The sequence below is a fragment of the Garra rufa genome, chromosome 6 (assembly GCF_049309525.1).
Source record: "Garra rufa chromosome 6, GarRuf1.0, whole genome shotgun sequence".
Taxonomy (NCBI): Eukaryota; Metazoa; Chordata; class Actinopteri; order Cypriniformes; family Cyprinidae; genus Garra; species Garra rufa.
The window spans coordinates 55,362,059-55,382,450 of record NC_133366.1 but is presented as its reverse complement, the minus strand read 5'-3'; the positions used below and the strand labels follow the sequence as shown (position 1 = coordinate 55,382,450).

The 20,392-nt window shown below is 36.6% G+C and overlaps 2 protein-coding genes across 2 annotated transcripts; both read right to left on the bottom strand.

Annotated features, from left to right (window-relative positions):
- Positions 1–5: 5 nt before the first annotated feature.
- LOC141336006 (coagulation factor VII-like) lies at positions 6–8,457 on the bottom strand. The gene is made up of 8 exons (XM_073841514.1): positions 8,322–8,457; positions 7,979–8,142; positions 5,231–5,255; positions 4,619–4,732; positions 4,389–4,535; positions 3,207–3,298; positions 2,197–2,317; positions 6–1,859 (listed from the first exon to the last, which is right to left on the bottom strand). The coding sequence occupies exons 1-8, from the start codon at positions 8,404–8,406 to the stop codon at positions 1,312–1,314; spliced, it is 1,296 nt and encodes a 431-aa protein (XP_073697615.1). The 5' UTR covers positions 8,407–8,457; the 3' UTR covers positions 6–1,311.
- Positions 8,458–10,210: 1,753 nt separating this feature from the next.
- Positions 10,211–19,789, bottom strand: LOC141336008 (uncharacterized). Its single transcript, XM_073841516.1, has 9 exons — positions 19,556–19,789; positions 17,939–18,125; positions 17,727–17,843; positions 16,191–16,420; positions 15,985–16,122; positions 14,544–14,737; positions 13,536–13,615; positions 13,382–13,465; positions 10,211–11,546 (listed from the first exon to the last, which is right to left on the bottom strand). Exons 2-9 carry the CDS (start codon positions 18,123–18,125, stop codon positions 11,386–11,388), a joined length of 1,191 nt encoding a protein of 396 aa, XP_073697617.1. The 5' UTR covers positions 19,556–19,789; the 3' UTR covers positions 10,211–11,385.
- Between the last annotated feature and the right edge of the window lie 603 nt (positions 19,790–20,392).

Below are 20,392 nucleotides of genomic sequence, written 5' to 3'. Positions count from 1 at the left end.
ACGACAACATTCAAAAACGTTTATTTGTGCTAATATATGTGCATATTCCAGTGATACATAATACAAATTTAATCATGTTGTGCCATCTTTTATTATATATACTCACGTGTCTTCATGTGTCTTTAAAGGTGAAGCGTGTTACTTTTTTGCTCCAAAATTTATTATAACCAGATGGTTATTTTTTCTGGTTTGCTTGTGCCAGTGTTTCTTCACAATGCTGTAGGGTGAAAATCACGAATCCAGTCCAAACAAACATAATCGACACATCGGTCCGCTCAAACAAATCAATGTTGTGAAAGTATTTAACTCTTCAGTGATTTAAACTAAACTACCAATGACTGACTTAGGGGCCGTTCACACTGTTGCACTTCCAGAACAAAAATGTACAGATAATGTACTCGCCCCCTTGTCATCCAAGATGTTCATGTATTTTTTTTTTGTCGTAAAGATTTATGTTTTTTGGGGAAAACATTTCAGGAATGTTCTCCATATAGTGGACTTCAATGGTGCCTTCCAAAATGCAGTTTAAATGCAGCTTCAAAAGACTCTAAACGATCCCAGCCGAGGAAGAAGAGTCTTATCTAGCAAAACAATTGGTTATTAAAAAAAATACAATTTATATACTGTTTACCCGTAAATGCGTCTTGTCTAGCTCTACTGAAATGTATGCATTCCTGTTTATGACAGTTAGGGTATGTCAAAAAACTCCCATCTCATTTTCTCTTCCAATAATAAAATCAAAATTGCTGTTTTACATTTTTTTTTTTTGTAAAGGGTGTTTGACCTTCTTTGGATGTTTACTTTGTAAACACTGGGTTGGTACTTCTGCAGCGATGTAGGACAGTTTTAAAGTTGAGATGGGAGACATACCCTAACTGTCTTGAACCAGAGTGCACACCGTTTAGCAGCAGCAATAGTCTAAGACAAGCGTTTGCAATGAAAAAGTATATAAATTGTAAATTTGATTAGAAAATAACCCATCGTTTCGCTAGATAAGATCCTTTTTCCTTTGAAGCTGCATTTAAACTGCATTTTGGAAGTTCAAACTCAGGGCACCATAGAAGTCCACTATATGGAGAGAAATCCTGAAATGTTTTCCTCAAGAAACATAATTTCTTTACGACTGAAGAAAGAAAGACAAGGGAGTGAGTAAGTTATCTGTATTTTTTTTGTTTTGGAAGTTAACTAATCCTTTAAAGTAACTTCAACTTTTCAAAAAAAGTCTACTGCCCACGCATTTTTAGAGCAGAAACTTATGTGAACGGCTCCTAAACACACTTCACCTTTAACAACATTCAGATACTCTTGTGTTTATGCAGAGGCTACGGTCTTCATAATCCAGTCCACAAAGACAGACACGCGCGTGTAGATGCCGTAGACGTCAGCGCGAGCGCAGCCTTTACCCCAGCTCACGATTCCTGTCAGGAACCATGTGTTCTTATATCGTGTGACCAGCGGCCCTCCGCTGTCCCCCTGACAGGAGTCCCGACCGCCCTCCACGAACCCGGCGCACAGCATGTTCCTGGTCACCTTCAGACCCGACTTCGCCTTGCACTCGTCTAGAGACACCCTCGGCACCTCCAGCTTCTGAAGAACCGGAGACGGCGGACCGGACTGAGCCAGACGGCCCCATCCGCTGACGGTGGACATGCGAACGGCTCCGATGGTGCGTCCGAACGTGCCGTTGACCGGAGGAAGGCAGATGGGGATGGTGAAGGGGCCGAGGGTGATGGGGCTGAACAGACGCAGCAGAGCGATGTCGCTGTCAGTGCTGGAGTGATTGTACAACGGGTGGATGAACATTTTAGACACTTTCCTTATCTGTTCCGTTCCTTCGTCTGTCCCACGGATGTGTTCGCCTACAGCAGAAGACAAAATGAGATCAAAAGAGAAGGAATGTGGGAGGACTTTCTTCAACTTATCTGAACTTATGGAACAGAACAGCACAAGAGTGAAGAACAAAATAAGCAGTGAAACCAGGACAGGTTGCAGCACATCGACCTGCAGAATTCACTGCCATTTTGGCTGTTTTATTTTGACGTCTGTCCACTGGGAGAAGCCAAAGTTTGTTTTTCCCAGTTTAAATCCAAAGTTTCCAAATTCTAATTCAGAGTTTGACAAAGTTCTTTGCAATTGCAGTAACTCCTGGAAACAAACCCAACAATGACAATAGTTCTTGACCTAGTCATTTCTTACCAACTATTACTTGCAAGAGGTTTGGTTCCTTTTCCCAAACGCAATGAGCTGCGGTGAGAATCCACTGGGAGTCTAGAATAACAGCACCGCATTTATACTGTGCATCATGCTCGAGTAAAGCCTGTGGAGGAGATGAACAGAGACACTAACTGAGAAAACACCAATGATATGAAGGACAAACGGATTCTGGTGAAAGCACTGGACACTCTTAAAAATGAAGATGCTTTGGTGGCATCCATGAAGAAAATTTAACATCCACGGAGTTTCTTTAGGCTATTGAAATGTTCTTCAGACAAACAAATTGTGCTTTTGAGGAACAGATCTTTGAAATATGGAAGCCCGTTTTCGCCACTGAATAAAAAGAAAAAGAAAAAAAGACTGATAAGTTTACAGAATTGCAAGTTCATATCTCAAAATTCTGACTTTATAACTCGCAATTGTGGCTTTTTTTCTTGCAAATTGCGAGTTTATATCACGTGATTCTGACTTTATATCTCACAATTCTGTTATAAAGTCAGAATTGCGAGATATAAACTTGCAATTCTGAGAAATAAAGTAAGAATTGTGTGATATAAGCTCTTTTTTCTTTCAATTGTGAGTTTATAGCATGCAATTCTGACTTTTTTTTATAGAATTGCAAGTTTGTATCTCACAATTTTGACTTTGTAACTCGCAATTGCAAATTTTTATCTTACAATTGACTTATTTTCTGTCAATTGTGAGTTTATATCCCACAATTCTGAGGAAAAAAAGTCAGAATTGCGAGTTTGTATAATGCAGTTCTTAGAAAAAGAGTCATAATTGTGAGATAAAAAGTTGCAGTAATTTTTTTTTTTTATTCAGTGGCAGAAACGGGCTTCCATCCTGAAATTTTTTTAGGGAACCGAAAATGGTTCTCCTAAGGCATCACTGCCAAACTTTTGGAAGCTTTACTTTGAAGGATGTCCAGAGAAAGATTTTGTGATCATGGAATCACATGCTGTTCATCTGATTTCCTCATGAATCCTCACCTGCCACGGACACTGTCCTTTCGGACACACGTCACCCTTCACTATCCTCGGACCCGCGGCCTTGTGCACCAGCCTTCCACACGGGAAACCATCTGAGCGCAAGATGAGAACGAGTTTACATCAACAGCAATGTGGCCTTTAGCACAAAACACAGTGATTTTAGAGTTATCCCCAGAGCATTCCTGTAGATTAGATCAGTAGATCTTAACCCTATCGAGGGCAAGGTCATGGGTTCAAATCTCAAGGAATGTGTGAACTCATGGAATGTTCCATCAATGCAATGTACAGTAAGTTGCTCTGGATAAAAGTATATCTGTGAGTTCCAGTGTTGGGGGTAATGCATTACAAGTAACGTGAGTTACGTAATCAGATTACTTTTTTTCAAGTAACTAATAAAGTAACGCATTACTTTTTTATTTAAGAAAAAGTAATGTTTACATTTTCAAAAAAGTGACGCCAGTTACGTTTAGTTTCCTTTATGTATTTAATCCCATTTTATTAACCAATATCTTTGCTGCTGACCTTTGTTGATCTAATACTACTAAGCCAAACTTACTTTAGATTAACATTTGTGCTTCATTTTTCTCATTGCTGAAGAGTGTTGAACTTCCTTTTCCTACAGTTCTAATTTGATGTTAAAAACAAACAAGCAAGCCCTGGCCAGATTTAAAAAGTAACGCAAAAGCAATGTAACGCATTACTTTCCATAAAAAGTAACTGAGTAACGTAATTAGCTACTTTTTAGAAAGTAACGCAATATTGCAATGCATTACTTTAAAAGTAACTTTCCACAACACTGGTGAGTTCTGCAGATTGCAACATATCTAATGCTCAGTATTTGAATTCTCTGTATGCATGGAATAAACTACATGTCAAAGTGTGCAGTATAGACCCACAGTGACACACTGTATCCCACAATGAAATGTGTTTGACTTGACCCTCCATTTCTAATCAGCAGTGATAGCGGCATTGGTTTTTACTGATTTATTAGGCTACACTGCAAAAAGTTCAGACACTTTTAAAGAAACCTAAACATTACAAATGCTAAATAGCATTATTTCTGAGCTGATAACTGGACCCTGTGTCGTTGTATAGCACACTCTGTCTCATGTGCTACTAGTCTAGACAGCGGTCAGTGTTGTGAACGGAGCCGATGGCTGAGATGTGTGTTTGCAGACTGACCCTGCGGCACACAGCTGCTGTTGTCTGGGTGTAGTGTGTATCCAGGTGCACAATCACAGCGATGAGTGGAATTACTGATGTCTATACAGAAGTGCTCGCAGCCGCCGTTCCTGTACAGACATCCGTAGGAAGTGGGTGGGAATATTTCTGTGGGACGACAGGATTAACATGAAAACTGTAGATGCTCATTCTGCAGATGGTTGAGTTGTGTTGTGATGTTTGTGTGCTACCTTTGTCACAGTGTCTTCCCTCAAATTTCATTGGACAGATGCAGATGTATGTGTTTTTCTGATCCACACACATGGCTCCGTTCTGACACGGTCCTGATTCACAATAATCCACCTCTGAAGAGGCAATGACAGATTTACAGGACTTTAAGACACTGACCCCCGGTTTCACAGACAAGCTTAAGCCTAGTCCTAGACTAAAATGTAAATCTGAGTTGTTTCAACTGAAATAAATATATAATAAAATTGCACTGTTTGATCTTAAAATATATCAGTACCCTTGTTTTGTCTTAAGATGCACACCAGTAATGTATTTTTGTAAGCATGTTTATAAAAAATTACTTAATTGTCCTAATTGAACTATGGCCTAATCCTGATTTAACCTAAGCCCTGTCTGTGAAACCGGGCCTGAGAGTATAGTTGGTGCAAATTCACTGTCAGTGGCTGTGAGGCCGTTTCTCTGCAGTCTAAGGTTGCTAGGTCGTTGCTATGCAGTTTCAATTTAACAGTCAAATTTATGTGCAACATTTAAAAATGTCACATTTTTGAACTCTTCTATCATCAGTTATTTATAAAATGTAATCTGTTTTTATCAGATGTGTGTGACTAGTTTACCTGTGTATCTCTTCCAGAAGTGTTCCTGAAACACAACAGGAGAATTCTGTTACATTTACATTACTTTAGCTCTGCTGCTATTTTTGCTATGCTACTGTTGGTTGCGTTTTCTCATTTTAAACACAAGGCTCATTACTGTCAGGAACAACTCACTGTGAGACTGACTCTGAATGATCTGAACTGAGACTGACTTTAAATTATCTGAACAGAGACTTGCTTGGAATTAAAGCTGATTCTGAATTATCTGAATTCAGACTGACTCTAAGTCGAGGTTGATTCTGAATTATCTTAATTAAAACTGACTCTGAATTGAGACTGAATTATTTGAATTGAGACCGACTCTAAATTTAGACTGATTCTGAATTATCCGATTTCAGACTGACTCTGAATTGAGATTGATTCTGAATGTTCTGAATTCAAACTTACTGAATTGAGACTGAATGATTTGAATTAAGACTTAATTTAGAATTTAGACTGATTTTGAATTATCTAAATTCAGACTGACTCTGAATTATCTGAACTGAGACTAAATTATCTGAATTTATTCTGAATGATCTGAATTCAGACTGACTCTGATTTGAGGGCTGATTCTGAATGATCTGAATTTAGACTTACTCTGATTTGAGGCTGATTCTGAATTATCTGAACTGAGACTAAATTATCTTAATTTATTCTGAATGATCTGAATTCAGACTGACTCTGGTTTGAGGCTGATTCTGAATAATCTGAATTCAGACTTACTCTGATGTGAGGCTGATTCTGAATGATCTGAATTCAGGCTGACTCTGATTTGAGACCAAATGATAGGAATTGAGACTGACTATTAATTGAGACTGATTCTGAATTATATGAATTAAGACTGACTCTGAATTGAGACTGATTCTGAATTATCCGATTTCAGACTGACTCTGAATTGAGATTGATTCTGAATGTTCTGAATTCAAACTTACTGAATTGAGACTGAATGATTTGAATTAAGACTTAATTTTAGAATTTAGACTGATTTTAAATTATCTAAATTCAAACTGACTCTGAATTATCTGAACTGAGACTAAATTATCTGAATTTATTCTGAATGATCTGAATTCAGACTGACTCAGATTTGAGGCTGATTCTGAATGATCTGAATTGAGACTGACTCTGATTGGAGGCTGATTATGAATGATCTGAATTCAGGCTGACTCTGATTTGAGACCAAATGATAGGAATTGAGACTGACTATTAATTGAGACTGATTCTGAATGATATGAATCAAGACTTACTCTGATTTGAGGCTGATTCTGAATGATCTGAATTCAGACTCACTCTGATTTTAGACCAAATAATAGGAATTGACACTGACTATTGAGACTGATTCTGAATTATATGAATTCAGACTGACTCTGATTTGAGGCTGATTCTGAATGATCTGAATTCAGACTGACTCTAATTTGAGACCAAATGATAGGAATTGAGACTGACTCTGATTTGAGGCTGATTCTGAATGGTCTGAATTCAGACTGACTCTAAATTGAGGTTGATTCTAAATTATCTGAATTGAAACTGACTGTATTCTCTGAACTATGACTGAATCATCTGAATGGATTCTGAATTATATGAATTGTGAATGATTGAATTGAGATTGAAAGATACAAATTCAGACTGACTCTGAATTAAGACTGTATTATCTGAATTGAGATTCTGATGTGAGGCTGATTCTGAATTCTTTAAACTGAGATGGACTCTGAATTGAGACAGGATGATCTGAATTCAGACTGATTTTAAATTGATACTGATTCTGAATGATCTTAATTCAGACTCACTCTGATTTGAGACCAAATAATAGGAATTGAGACTGACTATTAATTGAGACTGATTCTGAATGATATGAATCAAGACTTACTCTGATTTGAGGCTGATTCTGAATGGTCTGAATTCAGACTGACTCTAAATTGAAGTTGATTCTATATTATCTGAATTGAAACTGACTGTATTCTCTGAACTATGACTGAATCATCTGAATGGATTCTGAATTATATGAATTGTGAATGATTGAATTGAGATTGAAAGATACAAATTCAGACTGACTCTGAATTAAGACTGTATTATCTGAATTGAGATTCTGATGTGAGGCTGATTCTGAATTCTTTAAACTGAGATGGACTCTGAATTGAGACAGGATGATCTGAATTCAGACTGATTTTAAATTGATACTGATTCTGAATGATCTTAATTCAGACTCACTCTGATTTGAGACCAAATAATAGGAATTGAGACTGACTATTAATTGAGACTGATTCTGAATGATATGAATCAAGACTTACTCTGATTTGAGGCTGATTCTGAATGATCTGAATTCAGACTGACTCTAAATTGAGGTTGATTCTAAATTATCTGAATTGAAACTGAATGTATTCTCTGAACTATGACTGAATCATCTGAATGGATTCTGAATTATATTAATTGTGAATGACTGAATTGAGATTGAAAGATACAAATTCAGACTGACTCTGAATTAAGACTGTATTATCTGAATTGAGATTCTGATGTGAGGCTGATTCTGAATTCTTTAAATTGAGACGGACTCTGAATTGAGACAGGAAGATCTGAATTCAGACTGATTTTAAATTGAGACGGACTCTGAATGATATGAATTCAGACTCACTCTGATTTGAGGCTGATTCTGAATGATGTAAATTCAGACTGACTGAACTGAGACTGAATGATCTGAATTAAGCACTAACTCTGATTGTTCTGTGTTCTCCTCACCAGTTGTTCGGGGACGGTGAAGATCTCTCTGGCTTCTTCATACGAGCAGATCTCCTCAAGACACTCTCTCTCCAGATCGCCCAGCTTCAGCTCCTCCAGGAAGGAGTTTGCCCGTCGGACACGATGCGTTAACGCCTGGTTCGCCTCAGACCGACTGAGGAAGACTGCAGATGATGAAGAGACTGAGAGTTAACGTCCAGCAGACCGTGAGTGAGTCTGAATACCGTCACAGTCTCTGGTTTAACATGTAAACATGGATGAGAAACAAAACTAACACACGACTGATCTCACAAACACTGATCCGGATTGTCTGATTCTCTGTTTTTAAGATCTCAACGCTCACCTGATGGAAGCCCAAAGCACACTGGGACGGCGAGCAGCGTCAGGATCATGTGGCAGAGCTTCATTCTGTTCAGGTTGTACTCCATGATGTTTTAGTTTGAGGATCAAAGTCCGTAACTCATGGCTGTGGTCTGGACACACGCTGGGCGAACGGACAGCAGATTGCACAACACTGAGCGACTGAAGCAGCTCTTTAATCACCAGCAGATGGAGCCACTGATACAGAGACATTCTTCACTTCGTTCATGACACCGGTGAGATTTCACACACACACACACACACACACACACACACACACACACACACACACACACACACACACACACACACACACACACACACACACACACGCACACACACACACACGCACTGACATTATTTCAACTTACTAAATGATGTGAGGAGAGATCAAACTACACACAAACATTTAACTGTTACATTTAAGTTAATGCTTGAATGCATACGGTACAGTAGATGATCATTTCAGTTCAATTTGGTTATTTCAGTTTCTTTGGTGTGCTTGATGTAGGATTTTAGAAACTTTTTCCTTTTGAGAAATTAGTTCATGCAAAAATGATAATTGTCATAATTTTCTCTCCAGGGTTTCTGCAGGTCTTAAAAAGCCCACTAATTAAGGCCTTAAAAGATCTCAAATTAAAGCAGAAAGTCTTAAATTCAGAAAGTCATGGCATTAAATGTTTGGATGAATATCTTTCTCAGCATCATTCATGGTGCGAAATGCAAGATGCAAAATGAAGATATCTTGATTTCTGAAAAATGAATTAAAACTAAACAATTTTATGCTTAAAACAAAACCAAATATCTGTCAATGAGGAATGAAAGCCTGTTTTTATTTTGAATTAAGTTGATTAAGTTTAAGTCCATCGACAGATGTTTGTTCATTTTAATTGTAAACTCACTTCATTTTGATCAATTTCTATAAATCAAATTCTGTGATTTTGATTCTCCAGTAAATGTATCTTGATTTAAGAATCTTTAAACATTTGCACTGGAAAACAAGACAGAAATAGAAAGGAAGATCAGACGATTTAGTAAAAGGTAAAAAATATTTCCATATTTTAGTGGAGCAGAGATATTAAAGTCATATGATTTTTTTCTGTTGGTTGTTGTTTCTTCAAATGTGTGGCTATCACAACCTGTTTTGTTCTCCATTCATTACATTTAGAAAACACACAGGTGTATTGTGTTCCTTTTAATTCCTTCTTTAAATTTTCTGGCTCGGTGTTACATTTAAAATCTGAAATTTAAAACTTAATAATACATTTACCTTCACACAACTTGCAGAAACCCTGCTCCCCAAAATTTGGAATTTTTCTTCATATTTGAAATTTTATTGTATTTATTGATTTATTTTTTCCAAACAATGAATGTCAATGGTGTCCTTTGTTGTTTTCAAAATATCCTCTTGTGTGGTTCTGCAGAACAGAGTCATAGACATAATGACGGAATGATCATTTTCAGGTGAACTATTCCTTGAAGTATAGTTTCCGTTGACTGTAATTGTTAAACATTCAAAGAGTGTTCCCCGTCTGACAGCACAGTAGCATTTGCATAATGAATCATCTATACGACTCGATTCGGCTTTACAGTTCCTCTAACTTTCATTTACGAAAACTATAAGAAGCCCTTGCGGTTTCCGTCTTGAAATCAGCTCGAGTTTAGACTCTAGTTCAGATCTGCGTGTGATGAGCTGCTTTACATGCTACTGGAGCGATTGAACTTTGGCGTCTCGTCTCGTTTGTTGAGACCACAGAGAGACGAGCGGCTTAAACAGAAATCAAACGCTGATGCGCACCAACAAACACAGTTCCGCTCATTTACTGCCATTCACAGCTGCTGCAAACACACCAGAAGACATGGACCACACTCACTGATTCATGAGATTTATATCTGAAAATATGAAAAATATAAATATGAATTAGACAAAACATAACAGCATGTTCATAGGACAGATAAACTCAACCCGAATCATCAACATCAACAAAAACAACTGTTTTTACAAAATGTGCAGATAATCTGAATGACTGCACAAGCAGAAGAACATTTATAGTGCATCTAATAATGTGCATATTAATTAAATTTAATCATTTAATTGCGAGTATAATATGCACATTATTAAGTGTCTTAAAGTAAACTGAGTAAAGTTAAATCATAATGCATAGTTTAAAACTAGATGAGACTAGAAAGGAAATCTAACAGACACTATACGTTCATATCACCAGATTATCCAACTGAGATGCTTTATCATGGCCACTTTTGGTGGAAGCATTTAGAATCTGATGGTTAAAAAACAAGAAGCGATATTATAAATTGCACTGCAAAAAATGCTTTTCTTAGATTTTTTTGTCTTGTTTCCAGCCAAAATATATAAAAATTCTTAAATCAAGAAGGAAAGTGCATAGAATTAAGTGCATTTTTACTTGGAACTAGCAAAATGATCTGCCAATGGGGTATCTTGTTTTCTGTTTGATATAAAAAAATGCTTGCTTACCCCTTTTGCTTGTTCTAAGCAATAACTCACTTAATTTTGACTTGTTTCTTTACAAAACAACAAAATAATTTTTGCTTGTCTAGAAAATCCTTCTTGATTTAAGAATTTTTAGATATTTTGACTGGAAACAAGACAAACAATCCTAATTAAGAAAAGCAGTTTGTGCAGTGTGAGCGTTTAGTGCACAGATATAATTCACATTCAGCATGTTCTCAGACTGATGTGCTTTAAGTCTCAAACACACTCTCATGAATATCTTTAAAGCATCAGCATCTGATTATCGTTTACTCAATCTATAACAGATGCATTTCTAATGCGAGAGTTATGCAAGTAGGTCACAGTGGGACTGAACAGCAGAGGCGCAGGTATACAGATGAGGGGAACGTCTTCCACAGCGCAGGCTGAAAAACCACATCTGTGGGCAACACTTCCTGTGCCAGCAGCACACGCGTGTAAATGTGTGTCTGTGAACACAGTCGACAGAAAGATGTATGAAGAGTTTAGAGCTTAAACAGCACAGCGGTGCAGGAGAGAGTTCATAAGCAGGAGAACATCAGACTGATGTGGATCTGTTCAGATTCGGCAGGATGTTAGTGATTTGCTCCTGAGCGTCCACCAGCCCGTTCTTCCACTCCTGCGGCACGACTGAGCCCAGATACGCCGCCCGAGCGCCGAGAAGAGCCCCTAACGCCGCCCCGCGGTTACAGTTCTCACCTGAGGATATACAGCACACGCTGAAGCAGTTCACACAGATATTAAGATGAAAATATGCACTCACTTGGAGAAATGTGTCACTGCATCACTGTCTCACCAACGGATCCTCTGGAGTGAATGGGTGCCGTCAGAATGAGAGTCCAAACAGCTGATAAAAACATCACAGTAATCCACACCACTCCAGTCCATCAGTTCACATCTTGACAAGACTAAAGCTCAAACAAATCCAACATTAAGACACTTTTAACTCAAATACATTGAGTCCATAATCTATAATAACGCTCCCTCCAGTGAAAAAGTGGTCTGGTCTGAATCAGGAGAGAAATCTGCACAGATTTACAAACCAAAACAGCTCTAAACAAATATGTGGCTGGATATTTATGATGGACTTTTTCACCGGAGGAAGGTATTATGGATTATAGACTCGTATTTTAGTTAAAGGTACTGCAAGTGCTTTTCTTACTTAGATTGTTTTGTCTTGTTTGTCCAAAATACTTTTACATTTTTAAATCAAGGATTTTTTTAAGATGAGTAAAAATGATTGTCTTGTCTTAGAATAAGCTAAAATAATCTGCTAATGAGGTAAGCAATACAATCTTACTTCAAACAGAAAACAAGATTTTTTTTCTTACCCCATTGGCAGATTATTTAGCTTGTTTCAAGCAAAAATTCACTTAATTTTGACTTTTGTATTTTTTCCTGAAAACAAGACAATTTTTTTCTCGTCTAGAAAATCCTTCTTGATTTAAGACTTTTTTAGATATTTTGGCTTGAAACAAGACAAATCTTTTTTTTTGTGCCAAATTTCCAAAATACAGTTTAAATGCAGCTTCAAATGATGGGGCTGTAAAAGATCCAAACCAAGAAATAAGAGCCTTATCTAACAAAACTATACGGTTTTTTTTTTATTTAAATTACCATTTATACACTTTTTATCCTCAAATGCTGGTCTTGTCTAGCTCTGTGATGCGTACTGTGTGTACTCCAGTTCAAGACAGTTAGGGTATGTCTAAAAACTCCCATCTTTCTCCTCCAACTTCAAAATCATCCTCCATCGCTGCAGAATTACAGACCCAGTGTTTTCAAAGTGAACATGCAAAGAAGATCAAACACCCTTTACAAAACAGAAAACAGCGATGTTGGACGATACTGAAGTTGAGAGAGAAAATGAGAGTTTTTCGACATACCCTAACTGTCTTGACCCAGAAAAATCAGAGTTCATGCAGAGCTGTCTAAGATGAGCATTTAAGGTTAAAAAGTATAATATATATATTTTTTATGACCGATTGTTTCGCTAGATAAGACTCTTTTTCCTCAGCTGGGGTCGTTTAGAGTCCTTTGAAGCTGCATTTAAACTGCATTTTGGAAGTTCAAACTCGAGGCACCATAAAAGTCCACTATCTGGAGAGAAATCCTGAAATGTTTTCCTCAAAAAACAATTTCTTTTGAACTGAAGAAAGAAAGATGAAATGGAAGAGAGAATGATGAAAGGGGGTGAGTACATTATCTGTACATTTTTGTTCTGAAAGTGAACTTCTTTAATAGCGTCTTAATGATTTGTTTCATCTTTTGTCTTCTCCAGATGTGAACTGATGGACTGGAGTGCTGTGGATTATTGTGATGTTTTTATCAGCTGTTTGGACTCGCATTCTGACGGCACCCATTCACTGCAGAGGATCCATTGGTGAGACACATTTCTACAAATATGATGACAAGCTCATGTTGGATGTCCTGGGGATAGCACATTTAGATTTTCTGCTGAACTATTGCTTTGAACAGGCTGCCATCATCATGAAGGAGTCATTCAGTGATTCTCCAGTCATTCAGAAACACACCTCCACAGTTGGTGTTGGTCAGGATCCCCTCCGTCACGTCATTGTGAAAGCTGTAGGCCAGGTAGAAGAGACTGCAGAGAGCTCCTGAACACAAACACACCATCAGAAGAGCATCATGGGTAGTTTTGTTTGAGATCGTCTGGGGTTTTCTAACCTTTTGTGTAGCAGGCGAGTCCCAGAGACTCCACAGCGCTCTGATGAACCTTCAGACGCTCCTCTGATGATCCTGGAAACCTGCCCAACAAACCAGCACTCCGTCTCATCAGCAGATTTTTATTTTAGTTTTAGTCATTTTAGTGTTTTAACCTGATGTTATTAAGACAACATTTTTAATTTTCAACTAATCTAAGTAAAAAAAAATTCTTTAATATTTTTTAACAAATTACCAAAAAACGTTTGTAATAGTTTCAGTTAACAATAATAACATTGGTTTACAGTTTTTTTTACAGACGCTAGGACACATTTCTCAATAATTAGGTCACTTTTGACAGTGAGCACAACAGAAGTCTATGTGGGCTAAACTGAGGATCAATTATCATTGTTTTGGCACAAAATGCATTCAATGACTACATCTCTCAAATGTCATGAATTCTTTTCTCACTCAGACACAACAACTGACAAAAATCTTTGTATGTACAGGACATTTTGCACATGCTTACATACTGTTTTCAAAACTGTTAAACTTATGTTCAAAACAATAACATAATGCAAAACTGAATAAGACAGCAAAATTCAACAGCAATATTTTATCAAAACATATTTCAAATCTAAAAATGTGAGTAGATTAGCTTTACTATTGTATCTGTATCAGTGGATGGTGTGTTTACAAATTCTTGTATTTTGGAGTTACTTACTATTTGTGGGTGACAAAGTGTGTTTGTCGGCTGTCAACCTTTGCTAGTGTTCTGGAAGAATGAGTTTATTTGAGACCTGAATAAAGTGTTTTGGTAGTTGTAGTGCATTTTGAATGTGAAATGAACTGCTTTGCCAAGCTGAAAGTCGGTTAGGAGGACTGTGTGAAGAGTTTTGCAAAAGTGACCAAAGTATTGAGAAATGAGTCCTAGCGTCTGTAAAAACTGTAATATCCCAATGTGTACTTTCTGAATGGTTCTGTTTGTATCAAACATGTTGTTGTGTTTGTGTTGTAAGGTGAGATGTGCACCTCTCTGCGCGCTGTATGAATTGTTGACAGGCGTCCCAGGCGTCCAGCGCGGGTGACCTGAGTGCCGTCTCCGCCTGCTGTTTCAGACAGGCTCCGTTGAGCGTGGCGTGAAGAGCTTGTGCGTACAGAGACACCAGCGGCTCCAGCGTCGGGTGAGGATGAGTGAGCTTGACCAAGTCCAGCGCCGCACCAACCTGCATCACAACAACAGATCTCCATTACCACGCCCATAACCCTCCTCACTAATCACTGCATTTTATATTCAGTTTTATTACATTCCAGTACTATATTTTAGTTTGACAATGTTTTATATTTAATATTTTGTATTTTAGTGGTATTTTTGGTTGTTTTGTATTTCTTTCATTATTACTAAATAAAAATAAAAAAAAACCTATGATTAAGATTACAACTTTGATCTCATAACAGCTTTCAAATTCTGTCAATTTTTTTACAAAATACAAATTATAAATATGTTTTTCCTCTTCATTTCAAGTTTATAGCAAGAAAGTGTAGCACCATCAGAAGGCATGAATGAAATATTGATTCTCATGCCACTTAAAAACTGAAAAACACATTGTTTTAAGACATATTGTTTGTTATTCGCTATAAAAGTGAAAGATTTGGGAGTTTGGAATATCTCCCAGTGCTCCCAATCCGGGCCATTTGTATGTGCAATAGGTTATTATACTCTCAAATATTAGAACTTTAATCTTGTAATTGATACTAATTAATTTTTGTAATTTCAAGTTTATTTTAAAATATTTCAACTTTATTCTCTAAATTTTGACTTTATTCTCAAAACATTTAAACTTTATTCTCGTAATTGCCACTTTATTTTCAAAATAATCAATATTTCGACTTTATTCTCTAAATATTTTGACTTTATTCTTGAAACATTTCGACATTATTCTCATAGTATTTTCACTTTGTAAGCACAGAAAATGACATTTCCAACTTAAACTGTGCTAAAGCTCAAATGCTCATAAGATTTCTTTAAGATTTATGAAAAATGCACAAAAATACTACTTTTAAATTTGATATGAAATACACATTTTTCGAAGCATATTTGACTCTAAAACTGCTTTGAGAAACTCAAAGCCATAAATCTAAACAATTAGTTTCAAATTTGAGGTTGATATCACAAAAAAAAAATGTATGCAGTACCAAATGTCTCCACTAGGAGATAAAGAGAAATTAATTTCCCATTGGTTTCCAGTGGCATCATTTTTTAACAGTACAAGTCTGACTATTTTTTTCACAACCGTATAACCTTTTCTAATCATGCCCATGATTTAGTTTTTTGTTTATTCACATAGCAAGTGCCAAACCTTGAAGTTTTGTAGGATTCCGGTGAAGTGACGATATGTCAAAAGTGAGCACCAGAGTTGATTTATGAATATTAAACAGTGTCTGGATGAGATGCTGGTGTCATGTGACTCACTGCTTCTTCCTCATTGGCTGCGGCAGACAGCAGGACAAAGGGAACGGCCATGGGAAGACATCCGATAGCGTTCAGCTGACCGTCAGCGCGGGACGCGTTCAACATGCGTCTGGATCGCCGCTCCGCAAACTCCAGAACCTGCCGAGAGAATACGGAGCATCATCAGGAGCACTGAGATGGAGCGCTCTGTCTAGTGATGTGTTTACCTCTGTAGGTGCCGTGGGTCTGAGCTCCTGCCAGTCAGAGAAGAAGCTCCTGTGGAAGGACTCGGCGTAGGTGTCATGGTGTGAGCCGGGGCGCGTCATGAACTCAACGTAATCCGACAGAACGGCGGCTCGCGCTTCAGGATCGGCCGCACCGAACGCACCGCTGGAGAGAACACCTGCCACTCTCAGAGCACAGACAGCGTTCAGTGTGTTTCCACCCGCTGGAAGACCTGCAGGACACAGAACACCTGCTGTTACACACTACACTGACATCATTAACTCACATCAGTCAGCACACTGCAAAAACAACTCGACTTAGATTGTTTGTCTTGTTTCCAGCCAAAATATCTAAAAAGTTTTAAATCAAGAAGGATTTTCTAGACAAGTAAAACTTATTTTCGTTTTCAGAAAAAAAAAAAAATCAAAATTAAGTGAGTTTTTGCTTAGAACAAGCAAAATAATCTGCCAATGGGGTAAGCAATAAAACCTTATTTCAAACGGAAAACAGTTTATTAATTTATTTTTTACTCGTCTAGAAAATACTTCTTGATTTAAAAATTTTGAAATATTTTGGCTGGAAACAAGACATAAAAATGTAAGTAAGAAAAACATTTTTTGCCGTGCACACTTCAGTATCACAGTCAGAAGAGTTTATTTCAGTATCATTTATATACGTTTACATTTTTTTAATAATATTTTGAATTAGCTTTTCTATTTCAGATTCCATTTTAATTTTAGTTTAAAAACTTGTGTTGTTTTTATTAGTTTTTTATAAATATTTCTCTTTAGTTTTTATTCAATTTGATGTCAGTTTTAGTCATTTTGCTGTGCACTTTTGTCATTTTTATTACTTTGTCATATTTCTGTTTAGTTTTAATTACATGTCAGTTTTACTCCGTTTGTTATGTGTTTTTGTCATTTTTATTACTTTTTAATATTTTATTTAGTTTTAATTACATGTCAGTTTTAGCTCTTGTTATTTTTATTAGTGTTTTTAATATTACTATTTAGTTTTAATTACACTGTATGTCAGTTTTAGTCCTTTTGTTTTGTGCTTTTGTTATTCTTATTAGTTCTTTCACATTTTTTTTTAGTTTCATTTACATTAAATGTCAGTTTAAGTTCTTTTGATATGTGCTTTTGTTGTTTTTATTAGTTTTTCATATTTCTATTTTGTTTTAATTACACTATATGTCAGTTTCACTCCTTTTGTAATTTTTTTATATTTCTCTTTAGTTTTCATTCAGTTTTAGTTCAGTTTTATTAACTTTAGTACTGCAACTTAAAGTGATTTATTCCAGTTAATTGCAGAGGCAGTATTTCTAATCAGAGTATCTGTCATCTGTGCAGTGAATGCCACATGTCACAGTCAGAACTAAAGCGTGTGTTCGTTTCTGCTGGAGATGTGTTTTACTGTGTGACTCAGACTAAACCTGTGCTTCTCTCTTGTGATTGTCATCAGCTCTTGCTGTGTCTGTGTGTTGATCATCAGTGGTCGCCGGATGGGTCTAGACGAGCAGGTTTAAGGAGTCTTACCCCGATGGTAGTGCACCGATCCGCTTGGATCCATCCAGAACTTCAGCTTGTCGTGCAGAATCACGTTCCCCACCACAGGAGCTGCGGCTGTGCTGGATCCGGTGCGTCCGCTGCCAGCTGCACAACAATCAGAACAATCACACACATCACTAGAACACACACACACACACACACAGAGTGAAGCAGCATCAGCAGTGTTTGAGTGCTCTGACCTGTGCTGGACAGACTGAGGATGCTGGACGGGTGTCTGTCTCGCGGTGCCCTCAGTCCTCTGATCCAGCCGCCGAAGTCTCTCCTGATGTCCCGTGTGTTGTAGTACCAGTGGACCGGCATAGACATGGCATCCGCCGCACACATCCCCCACAGCGCCTCACACACCGCCCGCCGCACCTCGCTCATCTGCACACAGGTTTACCGCGGTAAAACACTTCACATGCTCCTCAGATCATGCAGCTCCACAATTACACACACTCCTCTGTTTTCAGTGGTTCTGAATGCTTTCACTAAAATACTCTAATAAAAACATTATATATAAATAACACGTAAATATGGCATATTATGGTAAAATAATGTATAAATAATGCATATATATAATATATGTGACCCTGGAGCAAGGGTATAATTGCAGCATTTTCTTTTATGCCAGAAATCATTATGATGTTAAGCAAAGATTATGTTCCATGAAGAAATTTTGTAAATGTCTTACCATAAAAAATCAAAACTTCATTTTTGATTAGTAATATGCATTGCTAAGAACTTTATTTGGACAACTTTAAAGGCGATTTTCTCAATATTTTGATTATTTTACACCCTCAGATTCCAGATTTTCAAATAGATGTATCTCGCCCAAATATTGTCAAACCATACAGCAATGAAAAGCCTGTTTATGTAGCTTTCAGATGATGTACATGTCAATTTAAAAAAAATTACCCTTTGTGGTCCATGGTCACATATAAATATAACAATATATAACAAGACATAAATGACATGTATTGTTAAAAAAAATCAATAAATAAGTCATATATATACACTATCGCTCAACTTTTTAATGTATTTTAAATTTTCATATGCTCATCAAGGCTGCATATATTTGATAAAAAATACAAAAAAAAAGGGTTATATTGTGAAATACTATTACATTGTAAAATAATGTTCTCCTATGTTAATATACCTTAAAAATCAAACTTATTTCTGTCAGAAAAGACTTTATTGTTAGAAAAGATTTATATTTTAAATAAATGCTGTTCTTTTTAAATTTTTATTCATCAAATAATCCTAAAAAAAGTATCACAGGTTCCAAAAAAATATCTGGAAGCACAACTATTTCCAACATTGATAATAAATCAATATATTAGAATGATTTCTGAAGGATCATGTGACACTGAATACTGGAGAAATGATGCTGAAAATTCAGCTTTGATCACAGGGAAAAATATATATATTTTAATGTATATTATAACAGAAACCATTATTTTATATTGTAATAACATTTTGCAGTTTTATTTAATTATTTTTGTATATTTGATCAAATAAAAGAAGTTTTACTGAGCATAAGAGACTTTTGATTCTAAACTTATGAGTGGTAGTATATATTGACAACTAAAATAGTTTTATCCCAAAACACTAGCACTTACTGTTCTACTGTAAAATCAAAATAGATTAAAGAGTATACTCATTTAAGTCAATTCACTGTTTCAAAGCAGCTTCACGGTAATAAACAGGAAATATTTAAGATTGCGATTAAAACCGAGAATAACTCAAACTAGTACAGTATGCAGCTGGTGTTCACTAGAACATGATGAAGATAAATGAACGGATGTTGTTCTTACTGTAAATAATGAGATCCGCTGCAGTCAACAAACACACCGGACAACTGAACTATTAATGTTGACTTACATAATAAACGCACTATCATTGTTACAAAACCTAACCGGAAATACATGATACATAACATACAACACCACGTCACGTGATGACATTTAAATACGCGCTTTATGCCTGTCAACGTTACATCGGTGTGTTTACAGTGTTAATAAAATAATGATAAAATAAACTAGCAGCGAATAAACTGTTCACATGTTCAGACATTAAAGGCGAACACGGAATCACTGATGGATAGAGAATCATTTAATAACACGTTATATTTACACACAAACCACGCATTAGCGATTAAACGATGGCGTATTTACTACAACTGTGTTGAAACAAATTAAAAGAGCACTGATGATCTATAAGATATCGATAATCGATTGTCTTGACTTTTGCTGAAACCAAAACATTAGGGAAACTCGATTTGAGCGAATCGGTTCGTTCGAACACTGTGTTCTGATTCACCAAAACAAATGATTCACTTGATAATTTGGGTTATCGTTCAAACAAAACACCGTGAAAGAACTAAAATACATTTAGTTTAATAATACACTATGTTATTAGTTAGGTTATAAAGTTTGCATTAAATGTTGTGTTGTTTATGGAGTGATTCACAAACGTTTCGGTTTGACTGAACTTGTTTGAAAGAGTCGATTCACTTCAGTCGGTTCGCACACGCGCGGATGATGCTTCATTGATGGCGGCTTCTTTCATTCACTTTGTGAAGTCGTTTAAGCACTAAATGTGACGTTTTCATTCATTTTGCGTACGTTTTTTGTGATGTTCGTTATCTTTTG

Excerpts from the sequence above, each read along its gene's own strand:
- LOC141336006 (XM_073841514.1), bottom strand. The coding sequence starts at position 8,406 with ATGGAGTACAACCTGAACAGAATGAAGCTCTGCCACATGATCCTGACG. Across the intron at positions 5,256-7,978 it reads TCACCGTCCCCGAACAACTG|GAACACTTCTGGAAGAGATA; the intron begins GTGAGGAGAACA and ends GTTGTGTTTCAG. Across the intron at positions 1,860-2,196 it reads CCTCTTGCAAGTAATAGTTG|GCGAACACATCCGTGGGACA; the intron begins GTAAGAAATGAC and ends CTTCTGCTGTAG.
- LOC141336008 (XM_073841516.1), bottom strand. The coding sequence starts at position 18,125 with ATGAGCGAGGTGCGGCGGGCGGTGTGTGAGGCGCTGTGGGGGATGTGT. Across the intron at positions 14,738-15,984 it reads CAGCCAATGAGGAAGAAGCA|GTTGGTGCGGCGCTGGACTT; the intron begins GTGAGTCACATG and ends GTTGTGATGCAG. Across the intron at positions 13,466-13,535 it reads ACTCGCCTGCTACACAAAAG|GAGCTCTCTGCAGTCTCTTC; the intron begins GTTAGAAAACCC and ends GTTTGTGTTCAG.